The 23094-nt window shown below is 38.0% G+C and overlaps 1 protein-coding gene across 1 annotated transcript in view; it reads right to left on the bottom strand.

Annotated features, from left to right (window-relative positions):
• Positions 1–5959: 5959 nt before the first annotated feature.
• The window catches only part of LOC115222679 (chromosome-associated kinesin KIF4A-like), a 55313-nt gene continuing 38178 nt past the window's right edge, over positions 5960–23094 (bottom strand). Inside the window, exons 18-27 of the mRNA XM_036511530.1 lie at positions 22464–22580; positions 20643–20777; positions 19270–19352; positions 18285–18334; positions 18060–18136; positions 16317–16487; positions 13998–14081; positions 12881–12997; positions 10286–10396; positions 5960–6243 (exon numbers count right to left, since the gene is read on the bottom strand). Coding sequence (XP_036367423.1) covers positions 6169–6243; positions 10286–10396; positions 12881–12997; positions 13998–14081; positions 16317–16487; positions 18060–18136; positions 18285–18334; positions 19270–19352; positions 20643–20777; positions 22464–22580 — 1020 coding nt within the window. The 3' untranslated portion in view covers positions 5960–6168. The remainder of the gene's footprint in view (positions 6244–10285; positions 10397–12880; positions 12998–13997; positions 14082–16316; positions 16488–18059; positions 18137–18284; positions 18335–19269; positions 19353–20642; positions 20778–22463; positions 22581–23094) is intronic.

The following is a 23094-nucleotide window of genomic DNA, read 5'->3' as shown; positions in this document are numbered from 1 at the left end:
GAGTATGTTAGAGTAAGTTTACAGCTGTTTCCATGTATCAGGCTGGGGTAAATATGTATTTACCTCATTGCAATTGATAGACATCATCTGCGGTTTATCTTTTAAATTACCTACTACCGTATACCTTATGACAAGGAGCATACATACTGTGGTAATTACCAGCAGTGCTTCTGGATACATCTATCCCTTAGTTGGTTTTAATACCTCCAACTTATATATATGTATATATATATGTGTGTGTATGCGTGTATATATCACGTGACTGACCAGGCCATCAGATGTTACTACACATCACTGGTCACAATGCGCTTTGCATTATTTTAGCAGGTCAACAGAAGAAAGTTGTAGTGAAAGAGTACCCCCCCCTGCCGGAGCCTCGTGGAGCTTTAGGTGTTTTCGCTCAATAAACACTCTGGGAGTCAAAACCGCAATCCTACGACCCTAACCACTGGGCCATTTCACTTCCACTGATCTGGCAATGTTTCTCCATCTGGATGCCCTTCCTAACACCAACCACTCTGAGTGTAGTGGGTGCTTTTACATGCCACCGGCACAAGGGCCAATCAGGCAATTCTGGCAACGACCACGCTGAAAGGGTGTTTTTACGTACCACATGCGTTATGGTCTCACTTGGCTTGTCGGGTCTTCTCAATCACAGCATATCTCCAAAGGTCTTGGTCACTAGTCATTGCCTCAGTAAGGCCCAATGTTCGAAGGTTGTGCTTCTCCACCTCATCCCAGGTTTTCTTGGGCCTACCTCTTCCACAGGTTCCCTCAACTGCTAGGGTGTGACACTTTTTCACACAGCTGTCCTCATTCATTCGTAACACATGACCATATCAGCGCAATCATCTTTCTTGCACACCACATCTGATGCTTCTTAAATCCAACTTTTCCCTCTGGGCACTTACACTGTCGAGTATGCACACTGACATTACACACGCAGCAGAGCATACTGGCTTCATTCCTTGCAAGCTTACACATGTCCTCAGCAGTCATGGCCCATGTTTCACTAACATGTAGCATGGCTGTTCTTTCAATTACTTGTACTACAGAGCCACAGTGAGAAAACATTGCTATTTTTTATCATCTTCTTCAGATTGTTCAGTACCTTATAAGTGGAATTTGGTGGGACTAAAACTGCATGGACATGCCTCCAAGTTTAATAGTAAACCACAATGACACTAACAGGATATAAAGTACAACATAGAAACAGGTGTGGGTGTGTGTGTATGTATGTATATATATATAATTCAGTTGAATTAGGTACTTAAATTGAGGCACCTCATTAGATCAGAATAATATAGACGTTATGTAATTATCAACCTTGGTACACATACCTGTACCTCCATTACTCATATTTATATTTTATATATATATGTTGTATTTTAGGATGGCCATTTTATTTTTTTGCCAAATAAACACATGCCCCAAAGTGCCTCTCTGAACATACACTCATCATAGTTACCATTAGAAATGTAGGAAACCAGTGAGTGATTTGTCGGCAATTTGTAACCAACAATATTATTTGCAAAATACTTGATTCTAAAATCTCCCTTCTGCTGGTTTCAACCAAACTACAGCAATGCAAGAGCACCATCATTAGTTTATATAAACATGCATATAATGCATGCTTGCTTGCTTGATGAGACTGGGGTCATCCCAGGTTAGTGGCCCCAGAGACATCACTGTGTGTAGAACCAACCAACCAACTCCACCAGTGCTCACAATCACCCTCTGCATCTTCCAAGGTGACACTGGGCCTCTGGTGTGGAGCCTGTCACAAGGCTTCTCCCAGCCTACAGCTGCTACCTTGAATGAGAGCAAAGCCCTATTAAGATGATCCAGCAGGAAAAGGAAGACATGCATATATCAAACGTTGAGAAAAGAAAAAAAAAAATATATTTTTTAACCAAATGACAGAGAAAAATTCCTTTTAATATATATATATTATATACAACATAGTAGATATCCAGTTCATAGAAAAATTTGAGTTATAAAATGTGCAATGGCAAGTTTGTGAATGATTGCATATATATTACACAGACATACATACATATATATATATATAGAGAGAGAGAGAGAGACACACACACACATAATCACATGTGCATACACACATACTTCGGGAGTCACTAAGCAACTTTCAATGAAGTTGCATTGTTTTAGATAAGACAGAACTATATAAACCTGGTATAACATTCAATTGTCCCATTGCCCAATGATTACAATGAAGGAAGGACAGCTGAACAGAATCACTGCACTAAGTAAAACTGTTAGATTTGCCAGTTTTGAAAGGACAAGAGCTGTATCTTGGAGGAAATATTTTAACCCTTTAGCATTCAGATTTCTCTGTCAAATGTAATGCTTATTTATTTATAATGTTTTGAATTAATGTGCTGCATATAAAAAGCTTAGATTCTCGACCCCATGTCGAATTTATCGATTTTTTTCAGAACTGGGGGAACTTTTCAAAATTTTCGCTGCGTTAGTTTTGAATTATTACATTGGGCTATGTGTGTGTCAAGTTTCATCAGAATCGGTCGAAAGCCGTGGTCAGGGTGAGGGTACAACCTGACAGCCACACAGACAGACAAACTGCTGTTTATATATAGAGAGATTTAAGCAACTAACTTGATGTAAGATCAAGTTGCTGTAGGGTTAACATGCAGTGAATTGCTTCTTGTAGTTGAGCCAAAATCTCACTTAGACTGGCCCAAGAGGAACACTCTCGGGGTTGTTATCTTGCATTACGGAATGCACATTGGTCGATGACAGACTTAATATTTCCAAGTAACAAGAAAATAAATCAATATGGTTTAACTGGGGACGTCAGCTGTCTTATCTAAACTGACACAGATTAACAAATGTACATTCTTTCACTACTATTGCAATAAGATGAAGAACATGTTGACTAATGAGATCAGAATAACACTGAAACAAATCTAGAAGTAAGGAAACCAATTTCCATACTTGTTGAAAAACTAAAATAATAGTAACACTATTTAGTATTTTTTTTAAGCTCGCTATATAGATTTCTTTTAAATGATCCAAATGTTGAACGTTAAAGACTAACTTAACTGTTACAAAGATTAACATTAAAGCTAAACCCAGCGTTTATACTTGATGAGCTACAAACACTTTGTGTCCTCCCTTTCAACTATTTTATTGACTATCAGTGCTTTTCAAAAAAATAAGAATGTTCTTACAAAGCCTCACTCACTTTTTCACACATGTGCACAATAAAACATCATCATTTTTATCTTTTCGTTATATCATGTTTGTATAAGTAATGTACAGGTCTCCTTTGGCGCAGCATCTCACAACTCGTGGTCCTTTGTCACCATGGTTCTGAAATCAGCTTTAACCACTCCTCCTCCTCCTCCTCCAATTTCTTTTCATTACTTCTGTTACTCAGCATTTGTTCTCACACAAATCACACTTCTGCAACAGCACAGTCGCATCTATCTATCTATCTCTCATATGATAGTACTTGTTTCCTCCAGCACCCACTTATTCCCTCAGCTCACTTCTTGTGCTCCGTCATTCATACACACACTAACATTAAACATCCAGTGAAGCATGTATAGGTCATTTCTTTACACAACCTTTACACAACCAGTCCACATTCAGTTACCATGTCTTGATATCAGCAACATCACCCTTCACAGGTACCATGCACTCTGTCTTTCACACAAATACAGAATCTCTCTGTTGTCAGCAAAAGTAAACATTTTTCTTTATTCTTGATTAAATACTCAAAATATGTTCCATTTTCCAATGAATTCCATCAGCAGACGTTGCTCAATTTATGTAGGAACAAATCAGGATACGTATTTGATTACACAATCCGAATGTAAAATTGTCCAAAAGATTCAGATCAATTATTATACAGTTATTCAAAGCTACGACTTGATTCCATTGCAATCCATTTCTGTTTCCCAGAATGACTGAATTTCAAATATTAATCTTTTAGCATTCTGTGTGCTTTAACCCAACAAGTGCCATAAATAGAGCAATATACCCATTATTCCAACCCTGATGACAAACAGGAACCAATGATGGATTTCTGCAGGACTTAATCAAATATCTAAATCATCATCATCATCATCATTTAACGTCTGTTTTCCATGCTGGCATGGGTTGGACAATTTGACTGATAACTGGTGGGGGGGGGGGGCTGCACCAGGTTCCAGTCTGATCTGGCAGTGTTTCTACAGCTGGATGCCCTTCCTAACGCCAACCACTCCGAGAGTGTAGTGGGTGCTTTTTACGTTCCATGATTATGATCTCACAAGACTTGACAGTTTTCTCGAGCACAGTATATCACTAAAGGTGTTGGTCACCTGCCACTGCCTCTGTGAGGCCTAACACTCGGACAGAGTTTTTTTTTTTTTTTACATGCGACCAGCACGGGTGCCAGTCATACAACCATGACTTCACTTGGCTCGACAGGTCTTCTCAAGCATGGCATATTACCAAAGGTCTCAGTCACTTGTCATTGAGGCTCAACATTCGAACATCATGCTTCACCAAAGCATTCCACAAGTTCCCTCCACAGTTAGTGTGACACTTCTTCACACAGCTATCCTCATCCATATGCATCACATGACCATACCAGTGCAGTTGTCTCACTTGCACACCACATCTGATGCTTCTTATGCCCAACTTTTCTCTCAAAATGCTTACACTCTATCATACATGCACACTGACATTACACATCCAGTGAAGCACACTAACTTCATTTCTTGCAAGCCTGATGCATGTCCTCTGCAGTCAGTGCCCATGTTTCACTGCTGTGTAGCATGGCTGTCACACACAAGCACCATACTAACTGCCTTTAACTCTGAGAGAAAGACCTTTGTTACCAAGAGAGATAGGAGCTCTCTAAATTGTGCCCAGCCTATTTTTATTCTAGTAACTACACTCTCGGAGCACCACCCCCACCACCCATTACTGACTTGGTCACTTAGGTAATCGAAGGTATCAACTACTTCTAGTTCCCCCCCCCCCTTCCTTGCATTCCACGGAGTCTATTTTCTCTACATTTTTAGTGTTTATTGTCTGCCTTTCATTCTGAGGGAGAGACCCTTAGTTACCAACAAAGGTAAGAGCTCCCTGAGCTTTGACCAGCCTGTTCTTATTCCAGTAACTACACTTCCAGAACAACTTCCACCACTCCAATTTGGTCGTCCAGGTAACAGAAACTGCCTCCCAGTCTAAGGACCCCACCCCACCCCACCCCCAGACATTTGAGGATCTCTATTTTCTGTACATTTTCAGTGTTACCGTAACTGCACATCTGCCACACACAAAGACTACTTTCTCTGTTAATCCTCCTCCTCTCATTCCACTGTGCACAGTGGCTCATTAATTAATTAATTAATTTTTTCGCTAAGTGTTTTTCCTCTAGTTGCCATACTAGGAAGGCAGCATCAGTAATGCTTCTTCTTGGCACAAAGTCATACTGCATCAAATTAAAGTTAACCTCTGATGGTGAGATATATACATATGTATATATATACATATATATATATATATATACAAAGTGTAGAAGCTAACAATTAATAAAAAAATTTTAAAACTCCCTCAAATCGTAAATAAATAAAATGGGAGTGTAATGATTGGATACATATTTACTCAAAGATGTGCCACTATAAAGATGAGTTGGCATCATCACACAAACACGATGATCATTCACCAGTTAAAAACAATACAACATTCAGACTCTTTGTGCTTGATTTCTATTGACGACAAAATATTCCATCACGGTGGAAAATAGAAATGACTAACTCAGAGATGAGACAGTCAGAGGAATATAAATGAACACACGCACGCACCATGCATTTACACATACACACACACATACTGTATTCGTATGCATACTTACATTACACTCATACACATACATAAATGCATATCATAGCATGTATACATACACACACACACACATACTGTATACATATGCATACTTACATTACACTCATACACATACATAAATGCATATCATAGCATGTATACATACACACACACACATATATATATATATATATACATATACACACAGTTGGGTTGCCAAATATGCCCTTAGACAAAGTTTGCTGCTGAAAGAACTTAAGTAGAACTATCAGATAGAGTTAAAGGAATGGTATACACCCTCTTCACGCTTCAGTTGTCTTCATTTTCGTCGTCTTCATTTTCGTTGTCCACATCGCTGGTGGATGAGTCAAATAAAAATGTCGGCTGAAAGAACAGAAAGAAGAACGTTGTCAATATTTAATTGAAAAATCATTATAAAAACACAACTGGCACAATTAATTATTCATAGGTAATGGTGTAGAAGGAAAGGATAAAGAAGAACCACTCTACATTTGCCATTTTCCTTTCTTTCCAAATTTCATGCACCACACCGACTCTCCACCGCAGTATGGGTTAACAAATCCCAAAACATCTCCAACCCAATGCTGTCAATTCCATCACATTCAAACAGTGTACACCAGAAATAGCTCTTATTCAGACCTTTTTCTTTTCTTTTTTTAAATACCTACAATCAAGCACAGGTGTGGCCATGCAGAGTTCAGTCGCACCGCATGGCACCTCAGATACTCATCTTCTACAATAGCTTGGGTCAACCAAGGCCTTGTGAGTGCATCTCACAGATGGAAAATGAAAGAAGCTTATCATGTATGTGTGTGTGTGTGTGTCACTAACACCCAGCAATCAATTTTGGTTTGTTTACATCCCCAGAACTTAGCAGTCCAGCATAAGATAGTGGTAGAACAATCACCAAACTTATAAATACTGGAATCGATCAGACTAAAACCCTTTATGGCAGTCTCCCGGCATGACTGAAGTCCAATGACTGAAACAAATAAAGACAAAACAAGAATACACCCTCAAGAACAACTCCTCTCGATTAACGATACACTTGGGTGGAAGACCTAATCTGTTGCTTGCAAACTGGTCCTAGAGTGCTTTTAGTGGAATGCATTTCATAGCAAGCGTTCAGGCATGGTCTTCAGCCCAAGGATAATTTTCTTCCTTCCCTACCACTCTCAAACACCATGCCTTTTCTCATCTGAGCCTGTAACCTCTTAACATATTATCCCAAATATTTTCGTTCAGAGATGTCTAGTAAATATATATTTGAACGAAAATATATCTTCACTGTACTCTTGAGGTATCTGCCACTTATTTCTGACCCAAAATGTTTCATTCATGATGTTATTTCCGTTTTCTATCATTAACTCTCTTTACTCTTTTACTCTTTTACTTGTTTCAGTCATTTGACTGTGGCCATGCTGGAGCACCGCCTTTAGTCGAGCAAATCGACCCCAGGACTTATTCTTTGTAAGCCCAGTACTTATTCTATCAGTCTCTTTTGCCGAACCGCTAAGTGACGGGGACATAAACACACCAGCATTGGTTGTCAAGTGATGGTGGGGGAACAAACACAGACACACAAACATATACACACACATACATATATACGACAGGCTTCTTTCAGTTTCCGTCTACCAAATCCACACACAAGGCATTGGTCGGCCCGGGGCAATAGCAGAAGACACTTGCCCAAGATGCCACGCAGTGGGACTGAACCCGGAACCATGTGGTTGTTTAGCAAGCTACTTACCACACAGCCACTCCTGCGCCTATCAATAATTTCATAATAAATCATAAGTGACCCAAAATAATGTGTGTACTTATTCTTCTTTATATACAGATTCAAAATATGGAAATTAAAAAAAAAATGTGTAAATTAAGAGGTTAGAAAATAACTTGTTTAACATCTCATTAATAAAGTCATAAACAAGCATCTCTATAACACTGAGCACCTTTCCACCTGTGATCACATCTCAACAGACCTTGATCTGCTTGCCTTCCCTATTTCATTTATTAGTGATCCCCATCAACTTTTACCGAAAGCAGGGCGCCATTGCAGTTAATATCACTGAAAATTCTCAACAATATCTGGCATAATTAATTAATTAGGTTGCAAGATAACCTGTCGAGAGTCTCTATTAACAAGAAATTTTTTTCACACAGACACAAATCCTTGCATTTTAAAGAAATCCTTAAAAGCTCAACTAATCTCAATAAATGACATGTAATTTTATTTATTGACCCCAGCAGAATTTGAATTCTCAAACAAAAAAAAATAAAAAAACAAAGCCAGCAATTTTAAAGGTGATACTTCATTACATTAACCCCACCCCATTATACAACTGGTGCTTTATTTCAACAACTCCAAAAGGACAAAAGGCAAAAAATCAACCTTGAAAGAATTTGAACTCAGAATGTAAAGCTGGAAGACATGCAAAGCATTTTGCCTGGTGCAGTAACAATTCTGCCAGTTCATCATCATCATCATCAAACATCCGTTGTCCATGCTGGCATGGATTGGACGGTTAGACTGGGCTGGCACACTGGAAGGCTGCACCAGGCTCCAGTCTGATTTGGCATGACTTTCTATGGCTGGATGCCATTCCTAATGCCAACCACTCTGAGAGTGTAATGGGTGCTTTTATGTGCCACGACTGCAATTTTGCTCAGCTTGATGTGTCGTTTTCTCAAGCACGACAAAATGCCAAAGGTCTTGGTCATTGCCTCCATGAGGCCCAACACTTGTGCAGCACAAGGCCAGCAATTTTAAAGGGTGGAGGGTAAATCAATTACTTATCAAGACAGGTTGCCCCTGGGATCTCCTCTATGCAGGTAGGTGGCCCTGCTCGATCTGTAGAAAAGGTGTAGGTAGAAACACCATTAGATATACCCAGTGTAAGCTATGGGCACATAAGCAGTGCAGCAACATCAAAGGAAGATTAATTGAGAAGATAGCTTTCATGTGCAGCAGATGCACAGGGGCAATAAACACTGCAGATGCTCAGAAAACTGATTCCATCAAATTCCAGGAGAAGAAACTAGAAGTAGTTGATAGCTTCTGCTACCTAGGTGACCAAGTCTATAGTGAGGGTGGATGCTCAGAGAGCATTGCCACTAGAATAAGAATAGCCTGGGCAAAGTTCAGAAAGCTTCTACCCCTGCTGGTGACAAAGTGCCTCTCGCTCAGGTTGAAAAGTAGATTTTACGATGCATGTATATGAACTGCAATGCTTCACGGCAGTGAAACATGGGCCGTAACTGCTGAAGACATGCGTAGGCTTGAAAGAAATGAAGCTAGCATGATTCACTGGATGTGTAATGTCATGTACTACGGATGGATGAGGAGAGATGTGTGAAGAAGTGCTACTCCCAAACAGTTGAAGGAATCCGGGGTAGAGGTAGACCCAGGAAGACATGTAATGAGGTGGTCAAGCATGACCTTCAAACGTTGGGCCTCACAGAGGCAAAGACAAAAGACTGAAACCTGTGACTGAGAAGACCCGGCAAATAAAGTGAGATCACAGCTGTAACCTACACCAGTGTCGCATAACCAACCAACTCAAAAGTACCTTGGATCGTAGTGTGACATGCCATGCTTGAGGAGACCTATTGAGTCAAGTACATCAACATCAAAATCAAATGCCGGTGGCATGTAAAAAGCACCATCAGAACGTGGCCGATGGCAGCGCCGCATTGACTGGTTTCCGTGCCAGTGGCATGTAAAAAGCACCCACTACACTCTTGGAGTAGTTGGTGTTAGGAAGGGCATCCAGCTATAGAAACACTGCCAGATCAGCCTCCTGGCTTCCCAGACCCCAGTCGAACCAGCCAACCCATGCCAGCATGGAAAACAGATGTTAAACGATGATGATGATGATGATGACTGCAATTAGTACTATTTTATCAACTCTCTCCACCCCCACCCCAAAAAAAAGGATGAATGGTTAAAGTCAACTTGGTGCAGTTTGAACTCTAATAATAACTATCCTTATTTTGACACAAAGCCTGAAATTTGAGGGGTGGAGGGGTTGATTACACTGACCCCAGTGCCCCACTGGTATTTATTTTATTGACCCCACACCCCGCCCCAAAGGATGAAAGGCAAAATTGACTTCAGCAGCATTTCACTCTAAACAATAATAATCCTTTCTACTAAAGACACAGGGCCTGAAATTTGGGGGCAGGGGCCTAATTGATTACATCAACCTCAGTGTTTCACCAGTAATTAATTTATCGATCTTGAAAGGATGAAAATTAAAGTCGACTTTGGCAGAATTTGAACTCAGGATGCAGTGGCAGACGAAATACCACGAAGCATTTTGCTTGGCATGCTAACGATTCTGCCAGCTTTCCGCTTTACCCCAAACAACAACAACAATAACAACAATAATAATTAAAATACCTTATTTTCACAATTAGCACAAGAACATGAAGGCAAACAGAACGCTGTCTTCTTGAAACATGGGCAAACTTTGGATTTGCATTTACTGCGTAAACACCTGCAACTTTTCAACTGAAATAGAAAAACAAAAAAAGGTTCTAATGAGAAAAATATATCTCCTCACTTCAGAATTTGACAATTATTCCCAATATGCTTTTATTGCTCCACCCACTTACACTTGATATCTTTTGACCATTCTCTCCACTTACTCCCAATAGCCTTTTACCTCTATCTATTTTCTAATATTTCCCAATAGCTTCCCAACACCATGTCCATATACCTGCAACACCCTCTCACTTCTCAACCCACATGCTTCGGATATCTTTTCATTTCTCCACCTACACATTCCTAATACCTATTTCTTTATTACCCACAAAGGGCTAAACATAGAAGGGACAAACAAGGACAGAAATAGGTATTAAGTTGATTACATCGCCCCCCAGTGCGAAACTGGTACTTAATTTATCGACCCCGAAAGGATGAAAGGCAAAGTCGACCTCGGCGGAATTTGAACCCACAATGTAACGACAGACGAAATACGGCTACGCATTTCGCCCGGCTTGCTAACGTTTCTGCCAGCTCGGCGCCTTCACACATTCCTAATACCCTTTCATCTTCCTACCTTTATCATCCTTCGAATTCTCTGCCCTATCACTACTCCTTAATCTCTGCCCTTTTTGATATCAAACCCTTTTTTTCAAATCATTTGTACACATTCTAACCAACTCTAATAACATTGCAAGTTTAACTTGCAAACAATTGCCTAAAAATATTTAATTTCACAGAATATTGCAAACAACACAGTACATACATTCATTCATTTAACCCTTTTGTTACAATATTTCTGTTAAGATGCTCTGTGTTTCTTTCAATAAATTTTAAATATAACAAAGAATTTAGTAAAATAACTTGGTTATGATTAAGTTAGTGTTGGGAATATAAATTGTGACTAAGGTTTGGTGGAAGATTTTAATTCAAAACTTATGAAAACAAGACATTTTGTACTACAGAGCCAGTTTTAGCTGGGTTGGTATCGAAAGGGTTAAACGAATATTATTTATCAAGAATAATCCTTTTAATATTACAAAACTCAGTTAGACCTCCAGAGAAAATTTTAAATTCCAACAAGAAAATGTCATGGAAGTTGGAACTGGACCGTTTCCTAATACGATAATCTATGGTCGTTTCCCCACAACCCTTGCTGTACATCATCTCCAAGATTCCATGCTAAACATTTCACTACCAGGAAAGCAAATGTCTAGGATTTCCTCCTTATTCAGACATTAATTTATGTATCTGTCCAGAGCAGAGGTTCTCAAAGAAGGCAATCCCACCTCCAAGGAGGTGCAGTGAGGTAACATAATAAACATACTAAATTCTACAAATAATAGTAATTATATTATACATAATAAGCCTAGTAATGATTATTAAAATAAAATGAGACCTCATCTGGTACAGGGAAGTCACTAACTTGTATAAAGTAAATTTGCAACTGGTGTCTTTATCAATTTTTTTATCATTTCACTGTTAAAAGCTTATACCTATTTCTTTACTACCCACAAGGGGCTAAACACAGAGGGGACAAACAAGGACACACAAACGGATTAAGTCGATTATATCGACCCCAGTGTGTCACTAGTACTTCTTTAATCGACCCCGGAAGGATGAAAGGCAGAGTCGACCTCAGCGGAATTTGAACTCAGAACGTAGCGGCAGACGAAATACTGCTAAGCATTTCACCCCCGGCGTGCTAACGATTCTGCCAGCTCGCCGCCCTAATGACCTGTTAAAAGCTTATACAATCCACTTTTAGAGTAAGATTATCATCTATGTTCAGTTAAGTAAGTTGTGATACCTCAAACATCACTTAGATGAGAACTAGGCATGACAACTACTTAAAAAGGAGTGCTACAAAAAACAAAAGCTAAGAACCCGTGGTCTTGAAGGGTCTGCAAGAGAAAATGGGCACCAAGCGTTCTTTTCCGACTCAAGTAAATTAAAAAGAAAAGAAATACCATTTTCATTATTTTCTCCTCCATCCTTTATTTACACTGTGAAGCGGGGGGGGGGTGAGGAATGCTTTTAGGTTGTTTCTTAATTTAAACAAAAAGTGAGCCAAGGGAAATAATCGAAGCCATGTATATGTAGCATGTATATGTAGATTGTAGACAAATATGGGCATATCAAATACCATACAATATAAATTCTTGATTTATTAAAATTCTCTGCTGCTAGAGGATATGCCACAATTACCAAATAGTAATTTAAGACCAGCACCATGTGAGAAGGGGAGATAATCTAAACTACCGAAAATCCTCCATTTACTAGTATTGGACCATAAGCATCCATCGTTTGTGAAGACTGACTCAAGCCATAATTTTATAAATTATTACAAATGGAAATAAGCATCACATAAAACTGTGTAAATTACAGGAAAAAAAAATAAGAACAAAAAAAAAATCACAAGCGTAAAGAATTCCTGACAGAATGTTTGCAATAGCCAGAGTTGATTACAGCCAAATATGAAGTGTAAATTTTGAAAAATTCTAAACTCACAGGTTTTGCTTGTTTCTTAGTCACTTTCATATAAGGTGTGTCAAATTCCATGGAGCTATCAGGGTGATAGTCTGGGTCATTATCTAAAATATCTGGAGTGTCAGGAACAAAAACGGTCTAAAAAGAAATAGATATGCAAAAATAGTCAATAAATATGAAAATTAAAACTTTTATTATCGTTATTTGATATATATTTTCCAAATTTAGTCTTTGATGACGAATTTTTTTTATTTAATTATCCATCCATAGATAAATACAGATGTAGCTGTGTGATTGAGAAGTTTGCTTCCCAGCCAATTTTGGGTTCAACCATACCTTAGGCAAGTGTCTTATAGCCCCAGGCCAACCAAAGCCTTGTGAGTTTTATCTCCTAAGACAGAAACATGAAGAAATATCAGTGTGTGCAAGTGCCTCTCTTAACATCACATGATTGTTAAAACATTCATTTCCAGTATTGTGCAAAAATATGCCTGGGCTTGGTGAAATATTAGCTTGCTTAGAAAAGGCAAAGTTTGTGACAGGAAGGGCATCCAGTCATAGAAAAATCTACCACCATAATTCCAGTCCAATTCATGCAACCAAGGGAAAGTGGATGATGATATCTAAATGCTGAAATCTTGTCATCAAAATATCATTTAAAATTAATAATTCATTTGAACTCTTTAAGCCCCAAAAGACTAAATGACATAATAAAGTGGCATTAGTCACAGACACCAGTCTCCCTGGGACATTAAAAAATTAACTTTATTTCTAGTACAAAAACATTGTAAGGAATCTTTTTTTTTAATTTATCACACAATTCAAATTGTAATTAATATCAGCTAAGTTGAAAAGTAAGAAATATTTGAGGAAATATTTAACCTTTAAGCATTTAAACTGGCCATATCCAGCCAAAATATTCTACCTGTTCTAAGTTAAAACTAACCAGATTCAACCTCTCACACGTACCTACAATGTCTTTCTAAAAATACACAAACACCATTGAAATCTTGAAGCCATGAAATAATGGATGATTAATTCCAAGACAATGTGAAGAAAGAAGCAATAAATTGGACAAAGAGATTTGAAAGCTAAACGGTTAAAATAGAAACAGAAAAAAAGAAAAATAACTACTTACATTACGTGCTGCGTGTACACCTTTTGGCACTGGGCTATCTTCTTCCTCTGACCCATTTTTCAGTTGTTTTAGTAAAAACGATATCTGTAATTTAAACAAATTCAAGCTTACCATTTGTTAAAAACTGCCACAGACAACGTCTACATCTGTCCCCTCTATACCTCAAATCTTTCAACTAACACAAAGCCATACCATCTTAAATGCCACTCTCCCTATCCCAGTTGAGGAGTTCTTGTCTTGCAGGGTACTAGGTAGTCATGTCAGAGCTTGTACCACATAAAAAGAACCCTGTACACTCTGTAAAGAGTTACGAAGGATATCCAACCAATGAAAGCGAGCATGGGTTGGCTGGTTTGACAGGAGCTGGCAAGACCAAGGGCAACACTTGGTTCCATATTCTGTTTTGGTATGGTTTCATCATCATCATCATCATCATCGTTTAACGTCTGGAAAACGGACGTTAAACGATGATGATGATGAAACCATACCAAAACAGAATATGGAACCAAGTGTTGCTCTGGTCTTGCCAGCTCCTGTCAAACCATCCACCCATGCCAACACGGAAAATGGATATTAACTGATGATAATGATCAAATACAGGTATGGCTGTGTGATTACAAAGCTCATTTTACCAACCATATGGTTTCAGGTTCAGTACCACTGCACAACACCTCAGTCAAATGCCTTCTGCTACAGCCCCACACTGAACAATGCTCTGGGAGTCAGAAATTGCTAAGAAGCCTATCACGTGTGCTCACCCACACTGCTTGACACAATCAGTGTTTGTTTCCCCCATACTGTGATACACACCAGATTCTAAGTGGGTAGATTGACCTGTTAAAAATAACAGCCACATGTCCCAAAAGAAAGGACTCATTGAGTTATGTAGTCCTACATACAATGATAAGGTTGAGAAGCGGTGTTATAGATTATGCCTAGCCGAAAACGATCACAGCCACATCATCCAAACAGACCGAGTGAAACTGGGTTTAGCTGCTAGTATATATATATATATATATATATATGTATGTATATATATATATATCATCATCATCATTTAGCGTCTGCTTTCCATGCTAGCATGGGTTGGCCCGTTCAACTGGGGTCTGGGAAGCCAGAGGCTGCACCAGGCCCAGTTTGATCTGGCAATGTTTCTACGGCTGGATGCACTTCCTAACGCCAACCACTCCATGAGTGTAGTGGGTGCACAGGTGCCAGACGAGTCTGGCAAATGGCCATCGATCGGATGGTGCTTTTTATGTGCCACCAGCACGGGGGCCAGGCGAGGCTGGCAACGGCCACGATCGGATGGTGCTTTTTATGTGCCACTGGCATATATATATATATATATATATATATATAAAATCGTTTTCGATTAGGCATAATCTATAACAGCGTTTCTCAACCTTATCATTTTGGGTCCCCTGTTTCGATTGGAGTCTCCAGCTGTATGAACATTTCCTGACCCCACCCTGTCAGAAAACAGCTTCTAAATAACTGGTTGTTTTTATGGTGAAAGAAAGAGGGGGAATTCCACTAGAAAAGCTTTAATCAATTTTCTCAGTAAGTATGGGGGCTAGGAAAAAAATACAAAGTGCATTCCAATCTATGCACCTGTCCCCACACGTGTGCCATTTTTCACGCGAATCCACCCTGCCGTTTGGCTGTGAACCTCAAGACAAGAAAGAATACAACGATCGCCCATGTCCAATTTATATTATAGATAACATGGCTGTGTGGTTAAGAAGTACACTTCTCAAACACGTGATTTTAGGTTCAGTCCCATTGGGTGGCACCATGGGCAAGCATCATCTGGACCATCCAATGCCTTGTAAGTGGACTAGATACACAGAAGCTGAAACATGTGTTAGAATGTATGCCTGTACAAACGTGTGTATGCTCGTATCTCCTTGACTTGATATTGCATGTTAATCATAAATGCTTGTTGTTGTTTCACATAGCAGCATGTTTTTGATTTCCAATATTCTGCAAGAACATGATTGGCCATGGAGAGATATAATACCTTATTTGAAAACAGGTGAGTGTTGGCAACACCAAAAGGGCGTCTGGCTGTAGAAAATCTGTCTAAACTAAACTTCGTCCAACTCATAAGAATGAAAAAGTGAACAATAAAACAATGATAATGATGACGATGATGTTATAACAATGAGTTTAAGTTTGTGCTTTTTATAATTTTTTAAATTCTATTTTATCTAGTTTCAGCACACGAGCTGTGGCCATGCTGGGGCACCACCATTTGTGCACACATACATACGTAAGTACTCACATGTGTTTTCGGATTAATAATTTAAAAGTTACCTTGCTTTCATATTTCTGCTGCAAGTCCACAAGACTTGATTCATGCTGATTCTGTAATGATTTCGCTTTCATTTCACTTGAGTCTTTCTCTTTGACAGCTTCCAAATAATTATTTTTAAGGTCTTTTACAGCAGACTTGTCATTATTATGATCAATCCGTTCTTTGATACTCTGTATGAAAGAGATTCAATTAATGTGACTGCATGAGAATATGAAAAATTACAAGACATTAATTCACCTGCAAGTGACATTGCAATAAATATATAAATAAATAAAAAAAGAACCAACAGTCGAGTGGACTGTGCTAAAATCTGTCTTAAAGGAACTGAAAACTTGAAGTTAGATGGAAAATTATTGCCATTCTAGCTATATGTAAATATTTGCTTCAATAAGAAGCATGTTTTGCAGAGAACTACTAAATTGTGAATATATATATATATACATAAAAGTAAATAAATGGCACAACGAAGCACCAATATTTACTGGAAAATAGCGAACGTAATAAATACGACGCTAATGTATAGCTTCACTGCGTATGTACTAGTAAAGATGCGTGTGTGCAACAAACATCTGAAAAATGAAATACCTAGAAACGGATATTACAGTACCGGTTTCAGATTCTTCAAAATACGTCTGCCAACGTATATTTGATTTATCTTCATCAGCTACATATACCTCGACAATATTTCAAATGTTGGCACATCTATGCCAGTACACTCGTCTGAACGCCAAAACGTTAACAGAACGAGAACAGTGAAGAAGTTTCAATGAAAATAGTAATGCAATACGAGAATATTGCTTTCCAGTAAATATATATAGATAGATAGATAGATAGATAGATAGATAGATAAATAAATGGAGTTAAACGCAGGTGTTATTAAAATCATTAAAGATTTGAATAACACCTGCATTTACTCCATTTATTTATTTATCTATGTTATATAAAAACATTTCACCAAAACCTGGAGTTTCTACCTTTATAAGTTGGCTGTTATATCCTTGGTACTTGCCTGAATTTTTGCTACCCTGGTACCTGTTTATTTATTTTTCCCGTGTTATTTGTAAACAGTGAAAAAATACACATACATTTATTTATATATATGGCACGTTAAGCACACCATTCAAGTGTGATCGTTACCGCATCACCTTACTAGCACTTGTGCTGGTGGCACATAAAACATTCGAGCGTGGCCGTCGCCAGTGCCACTGGACTGGCTCCTGTGCAGGTGGCACGTAAAAAGCACCATTTGCGCATGGCCGTTGTCAGTACCAGCAAACTGGCCCTCGTGCCGGTGGCATGTAAAAGCACCCACTACACTCTTGGAGTGGTTGGCGTTAGGAAGGGCATCCAGCTGTAGAAACACTGCCAGATCAGACTGGAGCCTGGTGCAGCCTCCTGGTTTCCCAGATCCCATTCGAACCATCCAACCCATGCTAGCATGGAAAACAGATGTTAAATGATGATGATATATATCCTCTTTTAACTTTTTAGCATTTACATTGGCTACATCCAGCTCAAATATTCCACCTATTTTATGTAGAGGATCAGATCCAACTCATACAGCCTGCTTATTTTATGCTCAGATCAGCCAGATCTGGCATATCACACCAACCTTACAATGCCATTCTAAAAGTAAACAAATACATGATTGATTCAACACAATGTGGATAAAATAAGCATCACATTTGACAGAATAATCTGAATGCTAAACGGTTGAGATAAGAAAAATATAAAAATCTTACCTTCTCAATCAAAAAGTTCAAAAGAACTTTAGAATCATTGATGCTACGGATCGTTTCAACGCATCCTTTGAATTTATCTAAAAGAAATAATTTTTGTCAAGATTTTAGAGAAAAGGTTAATATTAATGTCTGCAATAAATATATGTAAGAAAAATTAAATTTAAAGAAAGAAAAAATTATGACTGGAATGACAAAAAAATAAAAGGAATCAGAATTAATTCTTACCATTTTCTGCCTCTTGGATTTCTGACTGAAGAGTGGCAATTTGAACATTTCTATAATATATGCGAAATAGTATTGAAAATAGCAATAAATTTAAGAATATAAAGGAATTTAGATTCATATTACATATCCACAGAATTATGTATAAGCAGGTATGGCAGTGTGGTAAGAAGCTTGCTTCCCAACCACATGGTTCCAAGTTCAGACCCACAACCTTAAATGAAATTAAGACTATTTTGCCATAAATATTATTATGGGCATCAGAAAGTTACCCAAAAATATTATGGGTATCAGAAAACTACGGTGGAAACGAACTGTTACACTAAATGTAAACAAAGTGAAAGAAAGGATAGTTTGTGGTTTCCCACAACCTTAAATGAAATTAAGACTATTTTGCCATAAATATTATTATGGGTATCAGAAAGTTACCCAGAATAACAAATTCTATCGTAAAATTTTGTTGTATACCCAATTGAATATTAGCTAATAACCCATTTTCTATAGCGATGTTTGAAAATTTTAATAATTTTATATTTTGTTGAATTTACCTGTATCTACCTGCAATTAGAGTCACTTTGTGACAAAAATTATAGTATAGAATTGGTTGAGAACATTTCATTAAATTATCTTCCAAAAATCACGTTAATACATTGATAAATAAAAAAGTTATAGTTGTTTAATGAAACCAGACTAAATTTATGATTACGTTAGAAATTAATTGAAACACATAAGGGGTGTAATTTGGTCAGAAATATAGTAACGAAAGGGTTAAGGGAGATGATACTACTTTGAAGGAGAATAGTGTTTTGTATTTCTTTGAAATTAATAAGTGTCTCTCCTGAAAAAGTCTAAAAAATTCTGGAATGCACCTCGTAGTTAGTTTACTAAATTCTTCATCGGTTTTGAAAACAAAATGGAATGAAAACAATACATTTTAACAGAAATATAGTAACACTAGCATTCAGAAAATTAACATACAAACACAAACCTGTCATTAATTTCATCAGTTAACTTTTTGATACTAATGTTCACCTCCTTTGGACTGCCATCACCATCAGTTGTTATATGTTTCTGAAAATGGAATTCATTAAAATTTTAAAAAAATTTTTTACATCAGGTGCAGCTTGGCTGTGTGGTAAGAAGTTTGATTCCCAACTACAGGATTGGGAGTTCAAGCGTCATTGCGTGCCATCTTATGCAAGTTTCATCTATAGCTATGAACTGATGCATTGAGTGAATTTGGCAGATGCAGACTGAAAGAACCCCCATCATATTAGCATGTGTGTGCATCTTTGTATTTGTCTCACCACTACTACTTGACAACCAGTGCTGGTTTGTTTACATCCCCATAACTTAGCAGTTCGACCTAAGAGACTGACAGAATAACAGGCTTAAAAGAAAAAAAAGCACTGGGATTACTTCATTCAACTTAAACCCTTTGAAACAGTGCCCCAGCATGGCCGCATCCCAGAGTGTGAAACAAGTAAAAGAATAAAAGAAAGAATCACTGAGACAAGTGGAGAGTTTAAGTATCTCAAGAATACAGGGAAACATGAAGCTGAATGGAATGCTAGAATTGCAGGAGTTGGCACAATAGTGTGCCAGTTCCAGTGTCTGATCCTCGGAAGAGAAGAAACTGGTTAAAAGAATACAAAGTAGGCAAACATTGGGAAGTCACAGCTCTGGTACCATGGACATCATCATCATCATCATCGTTTAAAGTCTGCTTTCCATGCTGCCATAGGTTGGACGGTTTGACTGGTGACTGGCAAGCCAAGAGGCTGCACCAGGCTCCAATCTGATCTGGCAAGGTTTCTACAGCTGGATGTCCTTCCTAATGCCAACCACTCTGAGAGTGTAGTGGGCGCTTTTTACATGCCACCGGCATGGGAGCCAGTTAGGTGGTACTGGCAACAACCACGCTCAAATGGTGCTTCTAACATACCACCAGCACGAGGTGAATGTTACAAGAAAGAATCCCAAGATGGATTCTTCAAGCCATGCCAATTGGCAGGAGACCCAGGGGTAGACCAAAGAATGAGTTGGTCGAATAGCATCCAGTGCTAGTTCGTCATACTTGGTAATCCTGCTGAAGCATGTAATTTTGGTTACTTCTGATAGGATCCTATGGAAGGGATGCCTGAGGACTCTACCTCCAAGATTCTTCTACAAATAGCAAGTGGAAAAGATGGATGAATGATTGTTCTACATATTTTAGCAACCCTAAAAACTTCCCATGAAATCCGAGATGGGATCATTTCATTTAAATTTCTTATTCTCTCCCATTCAGACTTTTATACCTTAATTCCTTAATATAAATTTTAAGCGTTATAAGTAAAATTATAAACAAAAGATACCAACCTTTGTAGGTGGATCTGAATTTTTCAAGCGCCTCAACTCCAAAGACAAAGTTTTTCGGTCTTCGACCAAATTCTTTAAGTGGTATTTTGCTTCCTTGACTCGAACTTTCACTTCCAATTCTTGTTCCAATAGTGTCTGACATTATATAAACATAATTATACATATTACTTTCTTGTCAAAGACATTTATGCATAGATATCATCATAAAGGCAATGATCCAGAGGTAACTTCTGATTTATAATGCTTTTTATTGGTTTATATATTTAGTTGTCATTGAAACAATTACAAACAAAAAAAAGCTTTTACAATTCTAAGTAGTTACATCCAAACTTAGTGGAAGCACTCCGTCGGTTACGACGATGAGGGTTCCGGTTGATCCAAATCAACGGAACAGCCTGCTTGTGAAATTAACGTGTAAGAGGCTGAGCACTCCACAGACACGTGCACCCTTAACGTAGTACTCGGGGATATTCAGCGTGACACAGAGAGTGACAAGGCCGGCCCCTTGAAATACAGGTACAACAGAAACAGGAAGTAAGAGTGAGAGAAAGTTGTGGTGAAAGAGTACAGCAGGGATCACCACCATCTCCTGCCGGAGCTTCGTGGAGCTTTTAGGTGTTTTCGCTCAATAAACACTCACAACGCCCGGTCTGGGAATCGAAACCGCGATCCTACAACCACGAGTCCGCTGCCCTAACCACTGGGCCATTGCGCCTCCACTTAGTAACGATTGTAAGTTACACTTTGTTTTGTCAATATAATCAAATTCTCGACTAGATGTGTGTGTGTATGTAAGGAAGAAAAGTGTATGTTGGTAGAAAAGTTCACTATAGGTGGAAGCCATTGGCTTTAAACAAGGACATGGGTGTTCAATAACCCTTAAATTCTTAACATATTTCTCTGTCATGTTTGATACAATAATCATGTAAAACCTTTGGTAATACAAACATTTTATCTTTTTTTTCTTGTTTTTGTTACTCAATCGTATAGATAAAAACACATCATAGATTGGGAAAAGACATTTCTTGAAGTATACATAAAAGAAGAGATTATATATGCAATCATAGAGGAACAAAGATAATAATGAACATCCTACAAGTTCTACATTAAAAAATGAAACAAGAAACAAAAAAATAACTGGATATTAGTTAATAGTTAATCCTTAAGCATTTAAATGAGCCAGATTGAATATTTTACCTGTTTTATTGTCAAACTGGCCAGATCTATCCTCTCACACCCACCCTACAATGTCATTCTAAATATAAACAAATGCATCACTGAAATCTCAAGGCTACGAGATAACACATGACTAATTCAAAACAATGTCAATAAATAAGTATTAAATTTGACAGAGTAATCTAAATGCGAAAAGGTTTTTTGTTGTATTCTTATACTCAAATTTAACCAGACCCACTTACACTGCTAGAACAAGCGACAAAATCACCAACAAATCACAAATATCGATAGGTTAAAAAAAAACCCAAACGATATGGTTCAAAGTTAGAATTCCTTTCATCATCTTGTAGCGGTCTCTGATATCCTCACTGTTTGAGAAACACGGCAGGAATAATCTCGTTGAGATTACGGCCATCTTTGGCCGAGTTGTTCCTGTTGCCAAAGATGGCCGTAATCTCAAACGAGATTATTCCTGCCGTGTTTCTCAAACAGTGAGGATATCAGAGACCGCTACAATCTATTTATTCAATCAAGGTTGACTCAGGGTTAAATATCGAAGTTCCTTTCACAATCAGGAGAGGAACTAAATTACTGAAATTCCTTTTACATTCATACAAAATTCAACAAAAACAAAACCCATCATACCTTTAATTTTGTTGCATTTGCACTGGCGTCATATCTTTCAAAATTATTGTTACGATCATTCCTGACAAGAGCTTGTTTCTTTAAAGCCTCTTTCAATCGTTTGTTTGCAACGGCAGCCTACAATATATATTTTTTTTGTTTGTTATGTTTATCAATAAACAACATTAAACAGGACACATACCGAATAACAAAATTTAAAGGATGCCAAATCACTTTTGAAACTGGCCCAGGTTCTATGTTACAAACCCCCTGTTTTAATGTGATCTAAATAAGAACTTTCATCAAAATTTCTTAGTAATTTGTGTTCTAAACACCAGCTTTATAAGTCAAGTTTATTAAATTCTGAGTTATTTTCAAAATTAATTAAAACAAAGGAGGCATATTTCTGCTGAAATATAGTAACAAAAGGGTTAATTATATTGGTATCTTCTATCTTTTACTTGTTTCAGTCGTTTGACTGCGGCCATGCTGGAGCACCGCCTTTAGTCGAGCAAATCGACCCCGGGATTTATTCTTTGTAAGCCCAGTACTTATTCTATCGGCCTCTTTTGCCGAACCGCTAAGTGACGGGGTGTTAATATTTTTAATGCAATGAGCATCAAATTAAGCTAATTGCAAAAAAAAAAAAAAA

Source organism: Octopus sinensis, linkage group LG20, assembly GCF_006345805.1.
Source record: "Octopus sinensis linkage group LG20, ASM634580v1, whole genome shotgun sequence".
NCBI classification, from domain to species: domain Eukaryota; kingdom Metazoa; phylum Mollusca; class Cephalopoda; order Octopoda; family Octopodidae; genus Octopus; species Octopus sinensis.
Note: the sequence above shows the minus strand (reverse complement) of the source record. Positions and strands in the feature narration are given on the sequence as shown.